General features: G+C 49.2%; 2 protein-coding genes across 2 annotated transcripts; both read right to left on the bottom strand.

Annotated features, from left to right (window-relative positions):
* Nucleotides 1–6,896: 6,896 nt before the first annotated feature.
* Nucleotides 6,897–19,509, bottom strand: LOC117054078. Its single transcript, XM_033162535.1, has 5 exons — nucleotides 19,000–19,509; nucleotides 15,079–15,406; nucleotides 13,645–13,728; nucleotides 12,131–12,290; nucleotides 6,897–8,049 (listed from the first exon to the last, which is right to left on the bottom strand). Exons 1-5 carry the CDS (start codon nucleotides 19,443–19,445, stop codon nucleotides 7,397–7,399), a joined length of 1,671 nt encoding a protein of 556 aa, XP_033018426.1. The 5' UTR covers nucleotides 19,446–19,509; the 3' UTR covers nucleotides 6,897–7,396.
* LOC117053982 (calmodulin-like) lies at nucleotides 10,907–15,532 on the bottom strand. The gene is made up of 2 exons (XM_033162390.1): nucleotides 15,046–15,532; nucleotides 10,907–11,163 (listed from the first exon to the last, which is right to left on the bottom strand). The coding sequence occupies exon 1, from the start codon at nucleotides 15,316–15,318 to the stop codon at nucleotides 15,046–15,048; it is 273 nt and encodes a 90-aa protein (XP_033018281.1). The 5' UTR covers nucleotides 15,319–15,532; the 3' UTR covers nucleotides 10,907–11,163.
* Nucleotides 19,510–19,921: the final 412 nt, after the last annotated feature.

The raw sequence follows: 19,921 nt of genomic DNA, 5'->3' as shown, positions 1-19,921 counted from the left end.
GCATGCTCTGGTCCATGGGGTCATGAAGAGTCGGACACGACTGAACGACTGAACAACAACAACAATCTGAAAGACTGTTCCCCCCCCCCATATACCTGCCTGGGTTCTGAGATTTTTGGGGGATGCCCTTCTCTTGGTCCTGCCACCTTCACAGGTACGCTTGGTGGGGATGCAAGGGAGGGCCTTCTCGGTGATGGCTCCTCCCAGAAAACTCTGGAATTCCCTCCCTAGAGAATCCAGACTGGCTCCCTCCTTGCTATGCTATCTTTCTGCTGGCAGGTGAAGAAGACCTGCTTTTTCCAACAGGCTTGTGGGAACTGATGAAAGTGCTGGCTCTGTTTTTATTGTAATTATCTGTATGTTTTTAATATAGATTATGAATGCTGTTGTACTTTGTGACCCTTGCAATATGACTTTTATTGAGAAGGCCCTCCCATCGCTCTCCTAACCTGTTGAATCCTTTTTCCTGTATGGGGGGTGTTGGGTTTCATTTTTTGCCTCTTTGTTTTTTTGTTTGGTCTGGATTTGTCCCCTTTGCTGCGGCAACGCGGCACAGGCTTTTAAAATCTTAAACCTATTTTAATAATTTTATTGTTTACTTTTTAATGGTGTTGTATGGTGTTTTGTGTAAAGGCATGGACCTCACAAACCTAATAAATGTTGTTGTTGTTTGTATTGTAATTGTGCTGTTTAGCTTGTTCTTTTAGTTGTTTTTCAGAACGTCATTGTTCTACTGATGATTTGTAATTGTTTTAATGGGAACTTGTTAATCATTACATATGATTTACGTTGCATTTGCGATGTTCTATTATGTTATTGTTGCTTGTGAGCCGCTTCGTGATTCACGAATGAAACACGGTGGAAAGCAGCATAAAAAGACGAGAAATGTAATGAACGAATGGAAAAATGAAATGGATGAATGGATAATAGATCTTACATGCTGTATATGAAACAGGAACAGCTAGAAACGCAGAAAATAATGACAATAATTAGAAAGCTACTTACATAGTTTTAAAAATATTGCTGTTGTTGTTTTCTATGTTTTTAGCTGTTCCCTTTTTATCTGTATGCTGGCTTGAGTCCCTGCTAGGGAAAAGAGTGAGGAGGAGGAAGAAGAAGAAGAAGAGAAGAAGAAGAAGAAGAAGAAGAAGAAGAAGAAGAAGAAGAAGGAGGAAGAAGAGAAGAAGAAGAAGGAGGAGGAGAGAGAGGAGGAGGAGGAGGAGGAGGAGGAGGAGGAGGAGGAGGAGGAGGAAGAAGAAGAAGAAGAAGAAGAAGAAGAAGAGGAAGAAGAAGAGGAAGAGGAAGAAGAAGAAGAAGAAGAAGAAGAAGAAGAAGAAGAAGAGGAGGAGGAGGAAGAAGAAGAAGAAGAGGGAGAAGAAGGGGAAATTATAACAACCTAGATCCAGGCTGGTGTTCTCCAGATGTTGTTGGACTCCAACTCCCATCACCCCCCAGCCTGCATGGCCAAGGACAGGGGTCAGCAATCTTTTTCAGCCGTGGGCCAGTCCACCGTCCCTCAGACCATGTGGGGGGATGGACTATATTTGGGGGGGGGAATGAACGGATTCCTATGCATTTTAAATAAAAGCACACATTCTACTCATGTAAAAACACCAGGCAGGCCTCACAAATAACCCAGAGATGCATTTTAAATAAAAGGACACATTCTACTCATGTAAAAACATGCTGATTCCCGGACTATCCGCGGGCCGGATTGAGAAGGCGATTGGGCCGCATTTGGCCCACGGGCCTTAGGTTTCCTACCCCTGCCCAAGGATGAAGGAAAATCATAGAGTCATAGAACTGTAGAGTTGCAAGGGACCCCAAGGGTCCTCTAGTCCAACCCCCTGCAGTGCAGGAATCTTTTGCCCAACATGGGGTTCGAACCCACGACCCTGAGATTAAGAGTCTCCTGCTCCACCGACTGAGCTATCCCGTTGGGTCTCCCAGGCATGATGTGCAGCTGGGGGGAGGGGTGAGGAACCTGTGCTCCCCCCTGTAAGGTTGTTGGACCACAACTCCTTTCACCCCTTTGACCCTGGGCCATGCTGTCTAGGACGGACAAGAACTGGAGTCCTTCAACATCAGGAGAGCTGCGGATTCCCCCCTCCGCAATGCGGAGAAAGAGCTCTGAAGCTCTCCATCTGTCAGGACACAATACTGGCGGCGAAGGCGGACTCTCCGAATGCCAGGCAGCAATTAACTAGGCCCGGCAGGCGCAGATCACGGGGGTTAAGGAGCCGTTGCACCGACATCCTTGCACGGCAAGAATCGCTCCAGATGATCCCGGCGCAACGAGCTGCTCTCTGAAGAACCGTCTCCAATTTTCCTTTCCCCCTTCTCTGCATCTGTTTCTGTTTTGGGGTTGTTGTTTTTCCAGTCCCGGGGCAAGAGAGGCTCTCCGGAGGAGCCCAACTTTTTAGGCCAGTGGCATCCAGATAGAAAACAGGAGGGCCGGCGTTATTTGTTTAGCTCCGAAAACACAAACGCAGAGGGATGGCAAAGGCCACGCATTCCGAGGGGATCTCCGAGGGTTTAAGGGAAAGGAAAGGGAGAAGCGAAGCCAGAAAAGGATAGAATCTTCTGGCTCTCGTTCCCAAGACATTGTGTTTGGCTGGGAGGGGGTCAGGGGGAGGGGGCCATTCTAGGAAGGAATGGGGGTGGTTCGCCTTCATGCCTGGAGATTTACCTGGATCCAGAGCCCAGAAAGGCTGTAGCTCACTTGTAGATTATCTGCCTTGCAAGATAAAGGTCCCAGGTTCAAACCCTGCAGGTATCTCCAGGTAGCAGGGAACCCTGCCTGAAACCCTGGAGAGCTGCTGCCAGTCAGTGTAGGCCATACTGAGCTAGTAATAATAATAATAATAATAATAATTTTTTATTTGTACCCTGCCCTTCCCAGCTAAAAACCGGGCTCAGGGCGGCTAACACTAATTAAAATCACAGGAAAACATAAACCCAATCAATTTAAAATAACAGATTAAAATACAAATTTAAAAATTCAATATTAAAACTGCAGTCTCATTTTCAAATAACCCACCAATAAAAGAATGAAGCATAAATATCAAACAGAAGCCAACCCAAAGGCCAGGTGGAACAGCTCCGTCTTACAGGCCCTGCGGAAAGATACCAAATCCCGCAGGGCCCTGGTCTCTTGTGATAGACTGTTCCACCAAGTCGGGGCCAATACTGAGAAGGCCCTGGCCCTAGTTGAGGCCAACCTAGCATCTTTGTTGCTCGGGACCTCCAAAAGATTATTATTTGAGCACCTTAAGGTCCTACACGGGACATACCAGGAGAGGCGGTCCCTTAGGTACGAGGGTCCTAAGCCGCATAGGACTTTAAAGGTCAAAACCAGCACCTTAAACCTGACCCTGTACTCCACCAGGAGCCAGTGCAGCTGGTAAAGCACTGGATGAATGTGGTCCCGCGGCAAAGACCCGGTAAGGAGCCTCGCCGCGGCATCCTGCACCCGCTGGAGTTTCTGGGTCAGCCTTAGGGGCAGCCCCGCGTAGAGCGAGTTACAATAGTCAAGTCTGGAGGTGACCGTCGCATGGATCACTGTGGCCAGATCAGGGCGAGAGAGGTAGGGGGCCAACTGCTTAACATGGCGGAGATGGAAAAATGCCACCTTTGCTGTGGCTGCAACCTGCGCCTCCATGGAGCAATGGTCTGACTCGGGATAAGGCAGCTTCCTGTGTTCCTATGGCTCCGGCGCACTGTTGCAGAACAGCGGAACTTGGCGACGTCCAGCAAAGATGAACGTTGCAGGATCCAGCCAAAGGAAAGTACTTCTTCACCCAGTGCAGAGCTGAACTGTGGAACTCACTCCCACAAGAAGTAGTGATGGCCACCAAGTTGAATGGCTTTGGAAGAGGATTAGGCCAATTCCGGGAGGATAAGGCCATCGTTGATGGGCTTCTGATCAGTATCTGATTGGCCACTGGATGCTGACCAGAAGAGCCACGGGCCTTATGAAGTGAGACCACCATAACCGCCACAATGACAGTAGTGGATTTGTTTTAATTCTATTATTGTTGTTTTAATTCTATTAGAGTTTAATTACACTGTTATCATTAGTTAATGATAATAGCTCAGTCGGTAGAGTATAAGACTCTAAATCTCAGGGTTGTGGGTTCGAGTCCCACATTGGGCAAAAAGATTGTTGCGGGTTGGACTAAATGATCCTCGGGGTCCCTTCCAACTCTATGCATCTATTATTACTATGATTTTATATGTTTTTAGCTTTTTGTCTTTTATCTGTGTTGTTTCGCCTGTCTGGAGGAAAGGCAGGATATTAAGAAATATCGCCATCTTCATCACATGACTTTGGGCCTCGGACGTGTCTCTCGGACCCACTCAGGGAGACACCATGAATAAATGCCCCCTGCCTGGCTCAAAACACAAGGCGATGCTGGGACTTGTCAAAGCTGCAGCTTCTGAGACGTGTGCGTTGTGGCACATCAATCTGGCAGCATCAATGTGCTTGAGTGTCAGACCTCAGGGAATCCTATCCCTCCCACAGTGGCAGCCAGGAAGCAGCAAAACAAGAAGGAGTTCTTACCGAAGTAGTTTATTCAATATTCACAGAGAGAGACGAAGGAATGCGGTCTCTCTTAGAAAATGACCGTTGCTCCGAGTAAAATCCTACCCCCTCCATCTCTCCTATTCTACGTCATCCCTGCGATGACTGATCTGTGCTTTCTGCCTCTGAGCTTTCTGTTCTACTACTCTTAATGCTCGCCTTGTCCTGGGAGACGGGGGGGGGGGTCAGGAATGCTTCCCAAGGACACTGAGTCGGTCAGCTGTCTCTCTCCTGCTTCTGCTTCTTCCTGCTTCTCTCCCAATATTTCCCAGCTTCTCCGCTCTGCAGCCTCTGAACTATGCCCTTCTGCAAACCGCTGTTCTAAATCTATACTGCCCTCCACTTCTCGGGAAGGTGCAGGAAGATTTTTTTTGGGGAGGGGGGGGTTCCCACCATTCCTCCTCAGTCCAGTCCCTGACATTGAGTGAGCTGGCATCCACATTGTATGGTGCTAGTGGCAGAGGAGCCTCTGGTGCTGATTGTCTTATTGCAGCCAACAAATCTGCACGGATTCCATGAATGGTCAGCATGGATTACATGAATGAACAGCAAAGTCAGGGCTTTTGGGTGGGTGTGTTGGCAATGGGTCCCTTTGGTAGGGTGCAACCCCTGGAAATGCCTTTGAACACCCCCAGGGCTTAGCCTTGGGTAGCTCAGTTCATAGAAACAGAATTGGAAGGGGTCCTGAGAGTCATCTAGTCCAACCCCCTACAATGCAGGAATACGCAGTTGTCCTACAACCTGCAACCTTGGCTTTATCAGCACCGCACTCAAACCAGCTGGGCTACCCGGGCTGGTTAGAGCATGGTGCTGATAACGCCAAGGTTGCAGGTTCGATCCCCATTTCGGACAGCTCCCTATTCCTGCAGAGGTTTGGACTAGATCAGTCACAGCCAACAGGCAGATCGTGAGCTACCGGTAGATCACTGGACCTCTGCGGTAGATCACTGGTAGATCATTGGCTCCCCCCAAAGAAGCTGAACAACTGTGGCTCCCCTAAAAAAAGCTCAACATTTTACCTCCTCCCTGAAAAAACTCAACAACTTTGACCTGAACCCCCCAAAAAGAAGGGAGTAGATCACTGCCAGTTTTTAACTCTGCTGTGAGTAGATCGCAGTATCTTGGGAGTTGGCCACCCCTGGACTAGATGACCCTCAGGGTCCCTCCCGACCCTACAATTCTGTGATTCTCCTACAACTATGTATCACAAGGGACGTCTTCTGAGTGATGATGACTCTCTGCCTGCTAAGCTTCCAAGGAATTTGGGGGGCCCCGGAAACACGGCCAGAAAAGGAACCAGATTTCAGCCATTCTGGCTTACTCACTTCCCACCCGTCACTTGTGGGTCGGGAGCCAGAGTCGGCGATCTTTATCATCAGCATTTTCAATGTACACTTGGAAAACATGTCCGTGTGACGCACTCCTTCTCTCCTTTCCCTTTTATTCTTCCTTGAGCAAGCAAACGGGTGTTTAATATCTGATGCCGTCAGAGTTCAGGGGCAGACCGCAAAAGACAAAACCCGACAGGCTTGGAGGCCACTTAAAATAGCACAGCCCTTCCATTGTATTTCATCTGAATATATCTCAGCGCTCTCTTTTTATAGCCTCGCCGAACCTGATGTTTTGGTTGGCTGTTCAAACCCTGCGGACCAGAGAAGCCAGAGGGACGGCGGCCATAAAGGCAGCTCCTCTCTTTCTTCTCGAGGAATCCCATCTGTCCACAAAGACCTACTTTGAGCTCTGTTTCTTGGTCACTTGAGAGCGTGACAGAAAAGTTGGGAGCTGAACTCAGAAGCCAGCCGCCAACCTTCCATCCCTTCCCACGCAGGGAGATTTATTTATTCATTCATTTAAACAATAAAAATTTAACTCATTACATTACTCTGCTTAGGGAGGGAGGGGGGGGTAAAAGAGTTTTGCGAAACCCTCAGCCCCTTACACTGGTACTCCCCATTTGTAAGAACACTTCCCCACGAAACTTTCCAAGTCACTGCTATGCCCATTTCACAGAAACAGGAAGCAAAGGCATCGGGATTCTTTCGGGGTTGTTTTTTTTAACAAAATCTCCAAGGTGCACCTATCAGAGCCAGGTGCAAAATGGTGGTTTGGGGGGGCGGAGCCAGTTACCACCTGCCCCCATGACTCGTGCACCGGAATGACCTGCATTCTACAAGTGCAAACCTACATTTGACATACGACTCATCGGTTAATCTGGCCCCAAACTCTTAATATTGGTTAGCAGTGCTGGAAGGGGTGGGGTGGGGGGAGAGAACAGATAGGAAACCAATTAATAATACTTGTATTCCGCAGATGAGGTTGAGCGATTAGTACAAGACCAGCCACGGCAAAATTTATTTTCACTTGCTGATGTTACACTACCAGGCATCAGAAATATTCAATTTATTATTTGTACCCGTCCCACCTGGCTGGGTTGCCCCCTCGCCAATCTTCTACAGTCCACCCAGTAGATCATAATCTGCCTTCCATCTGTTGGCTCCGTTCTGGACTGTGGCTGGCAGCCTCCTCTCAATTCGTTTTGTAGCAAGAATGCAACGTGATCCCATTTGCCGGGCCACAAATCCCTCTGGGCCACAGAGAAAGCGAAAGGAAAAAGTGCATTGGAACTCCGGATTCTCCCATCAAATTAGTGCTGTTCCCCACCGCTCGTTATCCGTTTAATCATATTTGATCAGCCGCTAAGCCAAACCACCTCACCCAGGCCATGCAAAGGAGAAGAAGACATGTCCAGTGAAATAGCCAGAAGTCCGACTGTCCTCGGGTACACAGACCCAAGTCCCTCAGGTGCGGTCTTCACTTGCAGGACATGATCTTCAGGAATTCCTCGTAGTTGACCTGCCCATCTCCGTCCACGTCAGCCTCCTTGATCATGTCCTCCACCTCTTCGTCCGTCAACTTCTCGCCAAGGTTGGTCATGATGTGGCGCAGCTCCGCGGCGCTGACGTAGCCGTTCCCATCCTTGTCGAAGACCCGGAAGGCGTTCCGGATTTCTTCCTCCCCATCGGAGTTCTGGATCTTCCTTGCCATCAAGGACAGGAACTCTGGGAAGTCCACAGTGCCATTCCCGTCAGCGTCCAGCTTATCGATCATTTCCTTGAGCTCGGCTTCGGTCGGATTCTGCCCAAGAGACCTCATGACGGTGCCCAGCTCTTTGGTGGTGATGGCACCATCTCCATCTTTGTCGAAGATCAGGAAGGCCTCCTTGAACTCAGCGATCTGCTCTTCCGAGAGATGTTCAGCCATGGCTTCCTCGTTGCTCCCAACAACTTCCACGGTCGCCCTGTGACTGCCTTGGCGTTCTCTGGCGCAATGAAGAACTTCTTCTCTTCCGTTTTTTTGGGAGTTGCCAAGAACTGTGGGTGTCTTCTCTGGCCCTCTGCCCAGGGATGATCCACAATTTGGGGAGAGGTTAGGCAACACCCAGGTTGAGCTTCTGTTGGAGCCAACTGAATCACGGGGAGGTACAAGATCCACACCCTTTTAAGTTACACAACCTGCCAGTCCCGTTTGGGTAGCAAATGAAAGAGGCAAGAAGGTAGTGAACATCATCATCATCATTATTATTATTATTATTCAGATTTCATGTAATTGGAGGAAAGGGAATCATGAAGTTAAAAGTGTGGTTTTATAAGGCCTTCATTTGTGGGCAAAAGCAGTTTGCAGAATCTTGGGTTGCTAGAGGTAAAAGGGTAAAAGGTTAAGGACCCCCTGGATGGTTGAATTTGACTATGGGGTGCCTCATTCATCTTGCTTTTCAGGCCAAGGGAGCCTGCATTTGTCCACAGACAGCTTTCCAGGTCATGTGGCCAGCAGGACTAAACTGCTTCTGGCGCAACGCGACACCGTGACGGAAACCAATGCGCACAGAAACACCGTTCACCTTCCCGCCAATAGATGACATGATAGGAGTTTATAACATGAATGTTGGAAGATTTGGGACAGACAGAAGAAAGTCCTTCTCCACACAGCACAGAGTTAAACTGTGGAACTCCCTCCCACAGGAAGCTGTCATGGCCACCAACATGGATGACTGTAAAAAAAAAAAGGATTGGGCAAATTTATGGGTGGCTAATTGCCGTGATGACATTTGCTCAGCCTCCACAGATGAAAGTAGTGATGCTTCTGAATACCAGCTGCTGGAAACTTCAGGAGACGGAGAGTTGCTCTTGCACTCAGATCCTGCTTGGAGGTTTCCCTAGAGGCACAAAATTGTTAGGGGTGCAAAATTTCCACACCCGGTGCTGCCTCAATACAGGTGCAAACTTCTGACTCCATTGCAAACCAGGAAGCAACCTCTCCAGACAATGGAATGACTCTTCTTTTATGATCTCTGTGGTTTCGGACTCCTGGGTGACACGGGCACCCTGAGGCAGTGCTCCCTCCATTTCCTTTCCTCCCACCATCCCTTCCACAAAGCCCCGGGCACTGGCAACCCACGCTATGCCACTGACCACCGGGATGATGTCAAACCTAGACCAGTTTCCTAGTACTTCCTCTTCAGCTGATGAGCTGCTGCCGCTGAAAACATAACCAAGTATATCAAGGATAAATTTGCATTCATTGCTCCATGCACTTTTGTCTTTGGCCCATGCATCGCCAGCATGCGGCCCCCAGATGGCTGCCCAACAGGGAATGCGGCCCTCGGGCCCTCATCCACATGAGTATATCAAGACGGCCTGCCTGTTCTCTGAATCTAATGTCCTCCCTTTCCTCCCTCCCTGCTTCACTTCCCAGCAGGCTGTCTGGAGAAAAGATCTGGTAGCTCGGCGTGGTCCTTCTGATCTGACCACCATTTGTCCTTTTCGTTTCTGGCCCCCAGATGGGATCATCTGTCACCCTCCGACATTTTTCGTAGGAACCCAAAGGCCTCCGACGGTGTTGTGTATTGATTCAGTGGTTTTTGTATCTGTATTACTATTGTCTGTATTCGCATTAGGGCAAAGTAACTGCCTTTCTGTTCCAGAAGGAACAGCTACTATTGGTTCAATTAAGCTGCTGTATTTGGATCCTCACTCTTATTGGTTCCCACCAAAAGGCAGCTTTGTGATTGCTTGAGTTTGTTCCCTCCAAAATGTATCCTTTCTAGCCAGTCTTCTGTCCCTATAAATGTAGCTTCCCTCTCCTCAGTCTCCAGTCTTGTTTGCGTGAACAAAGAGTGTTACATGAAGAAGCTGTCTCCTGCCTGCTAGGTCAGAAAGCTGAAATCACTAACCCCACGCTACAACAGACAGAACCTGAGTCATTTGCTTTTTCTCCTCCCTTCTCAGGGAACACGTGTTTGGCTCAGAACTACTCTGAGAGGGTTATTTTTCACATGCGTCGGGGAATCAAGTTCTTTGGGGTTGTCCGATGCTCTGAAACCACCATCTCAAGACTCAGAGGTGGAGCCTTGAAGCTAAATACCTCAAGGACTGCCTCTCCACATATATCCCAGACCCTGTGATCATCATCTGGGGCAGGGGTCAGCAACCTTTTTCACCTTCCCTCAGACCTTGGGGGGGGGGACGGACTATATTTTTTTGGGGGGGGATGAACAAACTCCTATGCCACACAAATAACACAGAGATGCACTTTAAATAAAAGCACACATTCTACTCATGTAAAAACATGCTGATTCCTGGACCATCCGTTGGCTGGACTGAGAAGGCGATTGGACCGCCTTTCTTCAAGTGCCTCTTCCACAAGAGATCAGGAGAGCAGCAACCTGAGAACAGGACCTTTTCTGTGGTGGCTCCCCGTTTGTGGAATGCTCTCCTCAGGGAGATTCACCTGGCACCATCACTACAGATCTTTAGTTGCCAGGCTAAAACACCCCTCTTCTCCCAGGCCTTTGGCTAATTAAACATGGCCTTCTGACCTGTGGGAGGGTTGTTGTTTTCGTTTGTTACTATATGGTATGTATTTTTGTGTTTTTATATTGTAAACCACCCTCTGATCTTCGGATGAAGGGCAGTATAAAAAATATAATAAATCATAATGATGATTCTCCCTGGTTGAGATGGGTCCATGTCCTAAGTTTCACTGGAAATGAAATTGCCTATGAATTGCCTATGACTAAAGTTTGGACCGGAATGGGAAGACCTTCCGGCAAAAGGGTCAACCCAATAGCAAGGGAGGATCAAAGCTCTCAAAACCTGCTCTCCCCGGATTACAAAGGCATGTGACCCAAACCTGGGGAGGTCTACTGCACAAGCTCCGCTGAACTGAATGGGAGAACCTCCCTGGGGATTGTGCTGAGAGATGGAACGGCCAGGTATTCTCCCGGGGAGCCAGCTCTGCCAAATAATAGACTCCACAACTGAAAAGAGTACCATGAATTTATTTTCCCCTGGGGCCAGAGACAGCACTGTCAACAAGGAGCATCTGCCCCAGATCTTTCTCTCAGGCGTGCCTCCTTCAACCTGGCCGCGAAGAGGAAGCCGCTCGGGAATGTTCCTCTGCAAGCTCCTCCAGTTCTCAGGTTGCAGTTCGGGGTCTTAAGTGTCGACGGGGATGGTGGCGAGACGCATAGCATTTCTCTGCAAATTTCAGCCAGCGGGTAAACCGAAGTCTCAGCTCCGCTGCAGAGAGAAAAGCAGGGAAGAAAGAAATGGTAAAATAGAGAATATGGCGAGGCCCATTCGTCAACCCGCTTGGGGTCATTATTATTATTGTTATTATTTAATAGAATTTATATACAGCCCTATACCTAGGGGTTTCAGGGCCCTTCCATCAGATGTCAAGGAAATAAGCAGCTATCCTGTTTTTAAGAGACATCTGAAGGCAGCCCTGTTTTTAATATTTAATGCTGTATTGTTTTAACATTCGTTTGGGAGCCGCCCAGAGTTGCTGGGGAAGCTCAGCCAGATGGGCGGGGTACAAATAATAAATTATTATTATTATTATTATCACAGAATAAAATCAAGATATAAAACCACAAAATACCTAATAAAAATACAAACAATGACCCAATAGCCCCCCATCCCCCCAAAAAACACATAGGATGTAAATTGGATCAGCCAAAGGCCTAGTTAAAATGGAATGTTTTTGCCTGGTGCCTAAAGGGGTATAATGAAGGTGCCAGGCGAACTTCCCTGGGCAGAGCATTCCACAGATGGGGAGCCACTGCAGAGAAGGCCCTGTTCTCGTGTTGACACCCTCCGGACCTCTCGAAGAGGAGGCACACAAAGAAGGGCCTCAGGAGATGATCTCAGGGTCCAGGTAGGTTCATATGGACATACTGCGGCCCTGAGCTGTTTAAGGACTCATGGAGTTGGAAGGGACTCCCAAGGGTCCTCTAGTCCAACCCCCTGCAATGCAAGAATCTCAACTGAAGCATCCATGTCCGATGGCCACACTGTACCATTATCCCTCACCTGTTCTGTTGTTCCCATCCTATGAGAAGGATACTACTGAATCGGACATTGTATTAAAAACGTCCTTTAACATGCACTTTAGAGATGTGTAACTAGCAACTGCTGGACAGGCCGATAATGATTTTAATCACAGCAGGGGGAGTGGAGGAGTTTAACCCTTTCCCTCCCTCACCGCCACTGCCATTCTGATGAAAAGGACTCCTCTGAAGCTGCTGTTTGCACGGGAAGGGCAGGCACACAATCGGGTGCCAATGCGAAGAAGACACGTTCCGTCTCATGCCCGGATTCGTCCAGGTGAAGCCGTTTGTAAGGCTGGGGCTGTGAGGAGAGCTCTGCGGGGCCGAAGCAGAGTATGTCTCTCAGCCTGCATCCCTTTTCCAGAAGTGGCCGGCCAACCAGGGGTTTCCAGGTAAACCCACAAGCAAGACAGGAAGGCAGCGTGACTCCCCATCCTCTCGTCCGGAGGCTCTACCGAAGAGCGTTGCTCACGCAAATCCTAAGGACTCCAACTCCCATCAACCCCAACTAGGGTAAGGCTGCCTATTAACAACTTCAATCTCAGCTACAAGATACATTAGCTGAGATTCCTGCATTGTGGGGGGTTGGACTAGAGGACCCTTGGGGTCCCTTAAAGCTCTATGATTCTAGGAGATCACCTTGCCCCACATTAGCCCATTCACAGGTGCCACAAAATACCTGCCTCCACATTTGTAATAACTCGATAATTCAGCATGGCAGCATCTATACCAGGGGTAGGCAACCTAAGACCCGTGGGCCAGATGTGGCCCAATCGCCTTCTCAATCCAGCCTGCGGACGGTCCGGGAATCAGCGTGTTTTTACATGAGTAGAATGTGTCCTTTTATTTAAAACTAGTGGGTATTATGCCCGTTAAATTAACGGGCACTAGGACACCGCGTCAAGCTCGGCTGCACGATCTCGAGCCGCCGGCAGGGCTGCAAGAAGCGAGCGGCGCTGTTGCTGGAAGGGGGAGGCAATGTCAACGCTCTCAGCCTGGTCTCTTCCGCGCGCCCGCCCAGCCTCGCAGACACGCCCCCTCGCTCTCGTCCCCGCCCCTTCCCGCTCTCACGTCCAGGCATTCCCTGGCTGGCTTGCCGCCTCCTCGCTTACTGACAGCCAGCCGGCCCGCCCTTCCTCCCTCCCTCCCTCCCTCCCACCTTCTCCTCGCGCCGACCTTTCCCGAAGTGTCTCTGCGTTCCAAGTCCCAACGGCTGTCCGTGGGGCACATGCGCAATAGCGCAATCCCACGGACACAGGGACTGGATGCAGAGACACTTGCACTTTATTATTGTAGGTGCACCTCTGGGTTATTTGTGGGGTCTGCCTGGTCTTTCTACATGAGTAGAATGTGTGCTTTTATTTAAAATGCACCTCTGGTTTATTTGTGGGGCATAGGAATTCATTCATTCCCCCCCCCCAAAAAAATATAGTCCAGCCCACCACATGGTCTGAGGGACAGTGGACCGGCCAGGGGCGTTCCTGGCCCCTTGGCTGCCCAGGGCAGGAAGCCAAGAGGCACCCCTGGGGTTGGGCATCGCGGCGTGTGCATGTGTCATGACGTCATGACGCACATGCACAGTGCGACACCCCGCCCCTGGGGATGCTGGGTGGCGGCTCCTGCCTCCACAGGGGGGTGGAAAGGAAGCAAAGCGGGTCCGTTAACACACCCGCTTTGCTACCCCCCTTTTCCCTTTCAGCCGCTTCTTTCGGCACGAGGGGTGGGCCAGCGAGGAGGAGGCGTCATGCCAGCGCTGGGAGGGGGGGAAAGGGAAGCAGAGCAGGCGTGTATAAAAGATCTCAAAGTAGCTGTCTTAATACAAAGGAATTTCGGAAATCGACTGGAAAGAGAAGTGGCTGAATTGCAACTAAACACCAAACTTAAAACCATGGAGAAACCTGGTCTGAACAAAGACATTGGATTCTTATCAAATTATACATGACAAAGCTATCTTTAGCCATCTCACCCCTTGCCTTTCCCTGTAAGACCAATTGCAGTCGTTAACAGTCGTCTACAGGTTTTCCACACCGATCAGCTGATTCCCACCATTCCCACCCATTCCCACCACCCTTCTGAGTAATACCCCTCCCCACTCCCTCACTATATTTAAGGGTCTGGTGACTTCCGTTTCAGTGTATCTGAAGAAGTGTGCATGCACACGAAAGCTCAGACCAAGAACAAACTTAGTTGGTCTCTAAGGTGCTACTGGAAGGAATTTTTATTATTATTTTGTTAAGATTTTTCGAGTCAACCTTTGATATTTGTGTCTGTACCTCTGATATTTACATCAGGAAAATGGCATGGGAGGGGTTAAGCCTCTCCCCTCTCCCCAAACCTCCTGCTCTGGTCAAACTCAGAGCCCTCAAAAACTGCGTGTTTCGGATTGTCGCCAGCCAAGCATTTCTCAAAGTAGATGCATCAAAATTCACAGGTCAAAGTTAGTCACATCCATACATTTCAGGGCTGCCTCTGAGCATGATATCACCCTCAGTTTTGGTTGTTCTTTGAAAGCTATTCTGTGCATCTCAGATATCTTGAAACGAAAGGTAGTTTGAGAGCTGAGGATTAAAGAAAAAGCAGAGGAAAGAAGCAAGAGAGAAGGCCTGGAAGAAGCACATTTCTGATTCTGCCCAATCTTCATCTCAGAATGGGAGATATGGAACGGGCAAAAACATCCACATTCTTTTCTCTTTGTTTTCCATCCTCTGTATTTCCACATTTTTTCTGAGAGAAACCCATGCTAAAGTTCTGACAGATATATGCCTAATATATACATGTTTTGCTAAGCAAATTCTCTTAATATAATGCATCTTTGCATCTTGTCATTTTCACAAGATCACATTATTTGGGGAACAAGCAGAATGCAAAATTCAGAGAAGCGCAAATTTCAAAAATAGGTACGAATTGAATCGAATTCCTGCCCCGTCCCTAAGAGATGGCTCCCTGCCCTTGGTCACATCTCCCCTCCTCCTTCATCCACGCGTCACTGCCAAACTCTTGAACTGGAAGCTCCTCGGGGCAGAGAACTCTCCTGCAGCTGTGCATTTAATGTGAGATTGTTAACCTGTACCTAGAATGGAGGGCCTCGGGGGTCTCTGGCCACCATCAGCTTCTCAAACTCCTCGTAGGTGACTTTCCCATCCGAGTTGGCGTCCACCTGTTTCATCATCTCCTCCACCTTCTCGTCCGTGAACCTCTCCCTCAGGTTGACCAGCACGTGCTCGAGGGAGCGCATTACCTCTCCCATCTCCGACGAAGTGATCACCCCATCGCCGTCCGTGTCGAAATGTGCGAAGGCCTCTTTGACCACGTCGAGTTCTGCTTCTGTGAATCGGTAAGCCATGGCGTGTCCGTCCTCTGCCCAGCACAGCCTCTTCTCTCTCTCTCTCTCTGTCTCTCGTCTCCAGGAAATCACTCTCTCATTATCCCTGCTGAAATGGGAAAATCTAGCGTCTGCCGGAAGGAGGAGATGAAGGGACGGATTGCTTCGGTCCACACCCTGGCCTGGAGAGGGATCTACTTGTTTGTGGCGAAACCAGTCAGAGGAACATCTTTGCCCCAGTGTAGGTTGGGCTCTTATAGGGTTGGCAGAAGCAGTTCAGGAATGCAAATCGGGTGGAACTGTCGCACATTGCAACTTTCATCGCATTATCCATCCGGTTTCGTGACACCAGGACAAAGCCCTGAGATGCCCCTAGTTGATTTTGCACATGTGTGTGTGTGTGTGTGTGTCGGTGTGATAAATGCATAGGAACTTAGGAGTCCAACCGACGGTATTCGTCTCAGAGAATCGCAGAATTGCATTCTTTCCTTGTGTGGAAAGAATGCGGTCTGTCACTGAGCTACATAGGTAGGCCAAATATGAATCCTCCACACAGTGTTTCTGCTGCAGGTGCAACACATTTTCTCAACTCTCAGGGAAAATGCAGTTCCCTCTCCAGCTAGTCCATTGCTATTGCTGATCCTTCACTCACAGTTTTGCGATGGACTCGACAAAGCTTTAGGGAAGCTTTGAATGTTTAATAGATTATGGCATTTTAATGTTCTGTTGGAAGCCGCCCAGAGTGGCTGGGGAAACCCAGCCAGATGGGCGGGGTATAAATATATTATTATTATTATTATTATTATTATTATTATTAGCGCAGATTCTGTCAACTTAAGTTGCCACCCTGCTTGTTTCCATATTTCACTACACTGGGCTTTGCCCTGATTTCAGAAGATGAGAGCATCAGAGGATGCCTGTAGCAGGATCAGGCCTGTGGCCCTTCATCCAGCATCCTGTTCTTCCAGTGGCCAGCCAGATGTTTATGGGAAGCTCACAAGTGGCACCTGCGTGCAACAGCTCTCTGGAAGTAAGTGAATGAGCAACAAGGACATAGGGTGGCATCCTGAGCTTGCCCTGCTCAGATTTGCCCTGTTGAAATTATTTGATTCCTGCATTGCAGGGGGCTAGACTAGAACGGCGCTTGGGGTCCCATCCAACTCTACAATTCCATGTTTCCCATGGCTAGCAACTTAGATGGATACTATCCACAGGATAGACAGCATCTTAAAAAGCAAAGACATCACCTTGCCGACAAAGATCCGTATAGTTAAAGCTATGGTTTTCCCAGTAGTAATGTACGGAAGTGAGAGCTGGACCATCAAGAAGGCTGATCGCCGAAGAATTGATGCTTTTGAATTCTGGTGTTGGAGGAGACTCTTGAGAGTCCCATGGCCTGCAAGAAGATCAAACCTATCCATTCTCAAAGAAATCAGCCCTGAATGCTCACTAGAAGGACAGATCCTGAAGTTGAGGCTCCAGTACTTTGGCCACCTCATGAGAAGAGAAGACTCCCTAGAAAAGACCCTGATGTTGGGAAAGATGGAGGGCACAAGGAGAAGGGGACGACAGAGGATGAGATGGTTGGACAGTGTTCTTGAAGCTACTAACATGAGTTTGGCCAAACTGCGAGAGGCAGTGAAGGATAGGCGTGCCTGGCGTGCTCTGGTCCATGGGGTCACCAAGAGTCGGACACGACTGAACGACTGAACAACAACAACAACATCCACAGGAAGAAAGGCAACTGAGTCCGGCCATTGGCCCATCTTGCTTGATATTGCCCACACTGACTGGCAGCAGCTCTCCAGGGTTTCAGGCCACAGTCCTCCCCACCCTTGCCTGGAGATGCTGGAGATTGGACCTGTGATCTTCTGCACTCAAAGCAGATGCTCTGCCACTATGGACTTTCCCCAATGCTCCCTGTCAAAGCTCTGCGGAAGACTGGCACCCCAGAGGAGAGGAGTGGCCTGCTGGATCAGGCCAGTGGCCCATCTGCTGCAGCATCCTGTTCACGCAGCAGCCAACCAGATGCCTGTGGGAAACCGGCAAGCAGGATTCGAACACAAGAGCCCTCTTCAATGCTTGTTTAAATTACTAGATTGATCTGAGATGGCAAAGCTGACATGCCTAATCAGAGAAAAGTCGTCGTCAGCATTTACTAAAGATAGGGGGGAAATCTTCGTTTGTTTGTTTTTTTGCACAAAAAAGAAAAAGAACTTGTGATATTTCAGGTTGAGGATTGAAGATAATGTGGGCATATAGAAAGTAGTTTTGCTGGCTGTTTGGATGTGTTGAATAGTTTTTATATACAACTGACAGAAGAAGAAGAAGAAGAAGAAGAAGAAGAAGAAGAAGAAGAAGAAGAAGAAGAAGAAGAAGAAGAAGAGTTTGGATTTGATATCCTGCTTTCTCACTACCCGAAGGAGTCTCAAAGCGGCTCACATTCTCCTTTCCTTTCCTCCCCAACAAGTGAGGCTGAGTGAGGCTGAGAGACTTCAGAGAAATGTGACTAGCCCAAGGTCACCCAGCAGCTGCATGTGGAGGAGCAGGGAAGCGAACCCGGTTCACCAGATTACGAGTCTACCACTCTTAACCACTACACCACACTGGCTCTCGGAAGTTCTCTTTTCCCCCCTCTTTTCCTCTTGCTTTCCCTTTTTTCTTTTTTTCTTTTTTCCTTTTCTCCTTCCCCTATTTCCCTATTTTCTCTCTCTCTCTCTTTGGTTTGTGTTTTTACGTTTTTACGGTCCTGTATACCTGAAGGAGCGTCTCCACCCCCATCGTTCAGCCCGGACACTGAGATCCAGCGCCGAGGGCCTTCTATCGGTTCCCTCACTGCGAGAAGCAAAACTACAGGGAACCAGGCAGAGGGCCTTCTCGGTAGTGGCGCCCGCCCTGTGGAACGCCCTCCCATCACAGGTCAGGGAAATAAACAGCTACCTGACATTCAGAAAAAACCTGAAGGCAGCCCTTTTTAGGGAAGTTTTTAATGTTTGATATTTTTGTATTTGATTTCTGTTGGAAGCCGCCCAGAGTGGCTGGGGAAATCCAGCCAGATGGGCGGGGTACAAATAATAAATATTATTATTATTATTATTATTATTACTTGGTCATAAACTTTGTATTCTTTCCCCCCCCCTAAATCTTAATAAAACCGATTCAAAAATAAAATAAAAAAGAGCCCTCTCCCCTCCTGTGGTTTCCAGGAAATGTCATTTAGAAGGATTGTTTGCTGGTTCCAGCCGTTTGTGAAGCCTCTCAAATTCGCTGGGTTGCAGAGAAACGGAGCGCAGGTTGTACTTTGTCCTAGTTTGATTTGTCAAATTTCTCCTGCCCACAATACCACCACCTTCCCAGGAAGAAAGGCTTCTGGCCAGGCGAAAGAAGAAGTGAGAGCAGAGAACAGAAGTGAATGACTACTAAGGGAAAGTGAAATTTGCAGAGCTCCGCCGAGCTCCCTGTGAATTAAACAAGGAGCTCCACGAATTAGTGGTCATCGTTGACCACAGCAAAGTCCACAGGCCTGCTCCTGCCCATCCCTGTATCACCCTGGCCTCTCCCATTCCTCCTTTCCCTTCATTCTCTCTCCAGTCGAGTTTTGGGACTGTAGGCACCTTGGGGCAGGGAACTCCCTCCTGCACCCCACCGCAAGGCAATGTACCGTCGTGAAAATTGTAACGGTTTGTTACCTAGGGCCTTCACTTCTCCATCATCACCCGCACGAACTCTTCGTAGTTGACTCTGCCGTCTCCGTCCACGTCGGCCTCCTTGATCATCTCGTCCACTTCTTCGTCCGTCAGCTTCTCCCCCAGGTTGGTCATAACGTGACGCAGCTCTGCCGTGCTGATGTATCCGTTCCCGTCCTTGTCGAAGACCCGGAAAGCTTCCCGGATCTCCTCCTCGCTGTCGGAACCCCTCGACTGCTTTGCCATCAGCGAGAGGAACTCGGCAAAGTCCACCGTGCCGCTGCCGTTGGCGTCCACCTTGTTGATCATGCCCTGCAGCTCGGCTTCGGTCGGGTTGTGGCCCAGGGAGCGTATGACGGTGCCCAGCTCCTTGGTGGTGATGGCCCCGTGGCCATCTTTGTCAAAGAGCGAGAAGGCCTCTTTGTACTCAGTGAGTTGTTCCTCCGTGAGCCGCTGAGCCATGTTGTTGCCTCCAATCTCGCAGCAAGCAGCCTCTCTCCCTCTCTTTCTCAGCAAGAGAAGCGTTCGGTCGCGATCCCTGCCAAAACAGGAAAATCTAGCGTGGTGTAGGGGCGTAGAGTGACGTCAGCCCACACCCTCATTCGTGGCCTAAGGCCTGGCATTGGATCGTGCTCCTTTCTGGAGAAACCTGCTGGGTGGATAGAAGACTCATCAGGCGTGGTCTGATGCCAGAGATGGAGGGTGCTCCTCAGGGAGGGGCTGTAGCTCAGTGAGAAAAGCATCTGCCCAGCAAGCAGAAGGTCTCAGGTTCAATTCCCACTGACATCTCCAGGAAGGGCTGAGAGGGACTCCTTTGAGCTAAAAGCACCAGTTTGTTACTGTGACTGGCCGTAGTTCCTAGGATCATAGAATTGGAGAGTTGGAACGGCCCCCGGGGGCCATCTATTCCAAGCCCCTGCAATGCAGGAATCTCAGCT

This window comes from Lacerta agilis, chromosome 10 (assembly GCF_009819535.1).
Source record: "Lacerta agilis isolate rLacAgi1 chromosome 10, rLacAgi1.pri, whole genome shotgun sequence".
In the NCBI taxonomy this organism is placed as follows: Eukaryota; Metazoa; Chordata; class Lepidosauria; order Squamata; family Lacertidae; genus Lacerta; species Lacerta agilis.
This window is presented reverse-complemented; position numbering and strand designations above follow the sequence as displayed.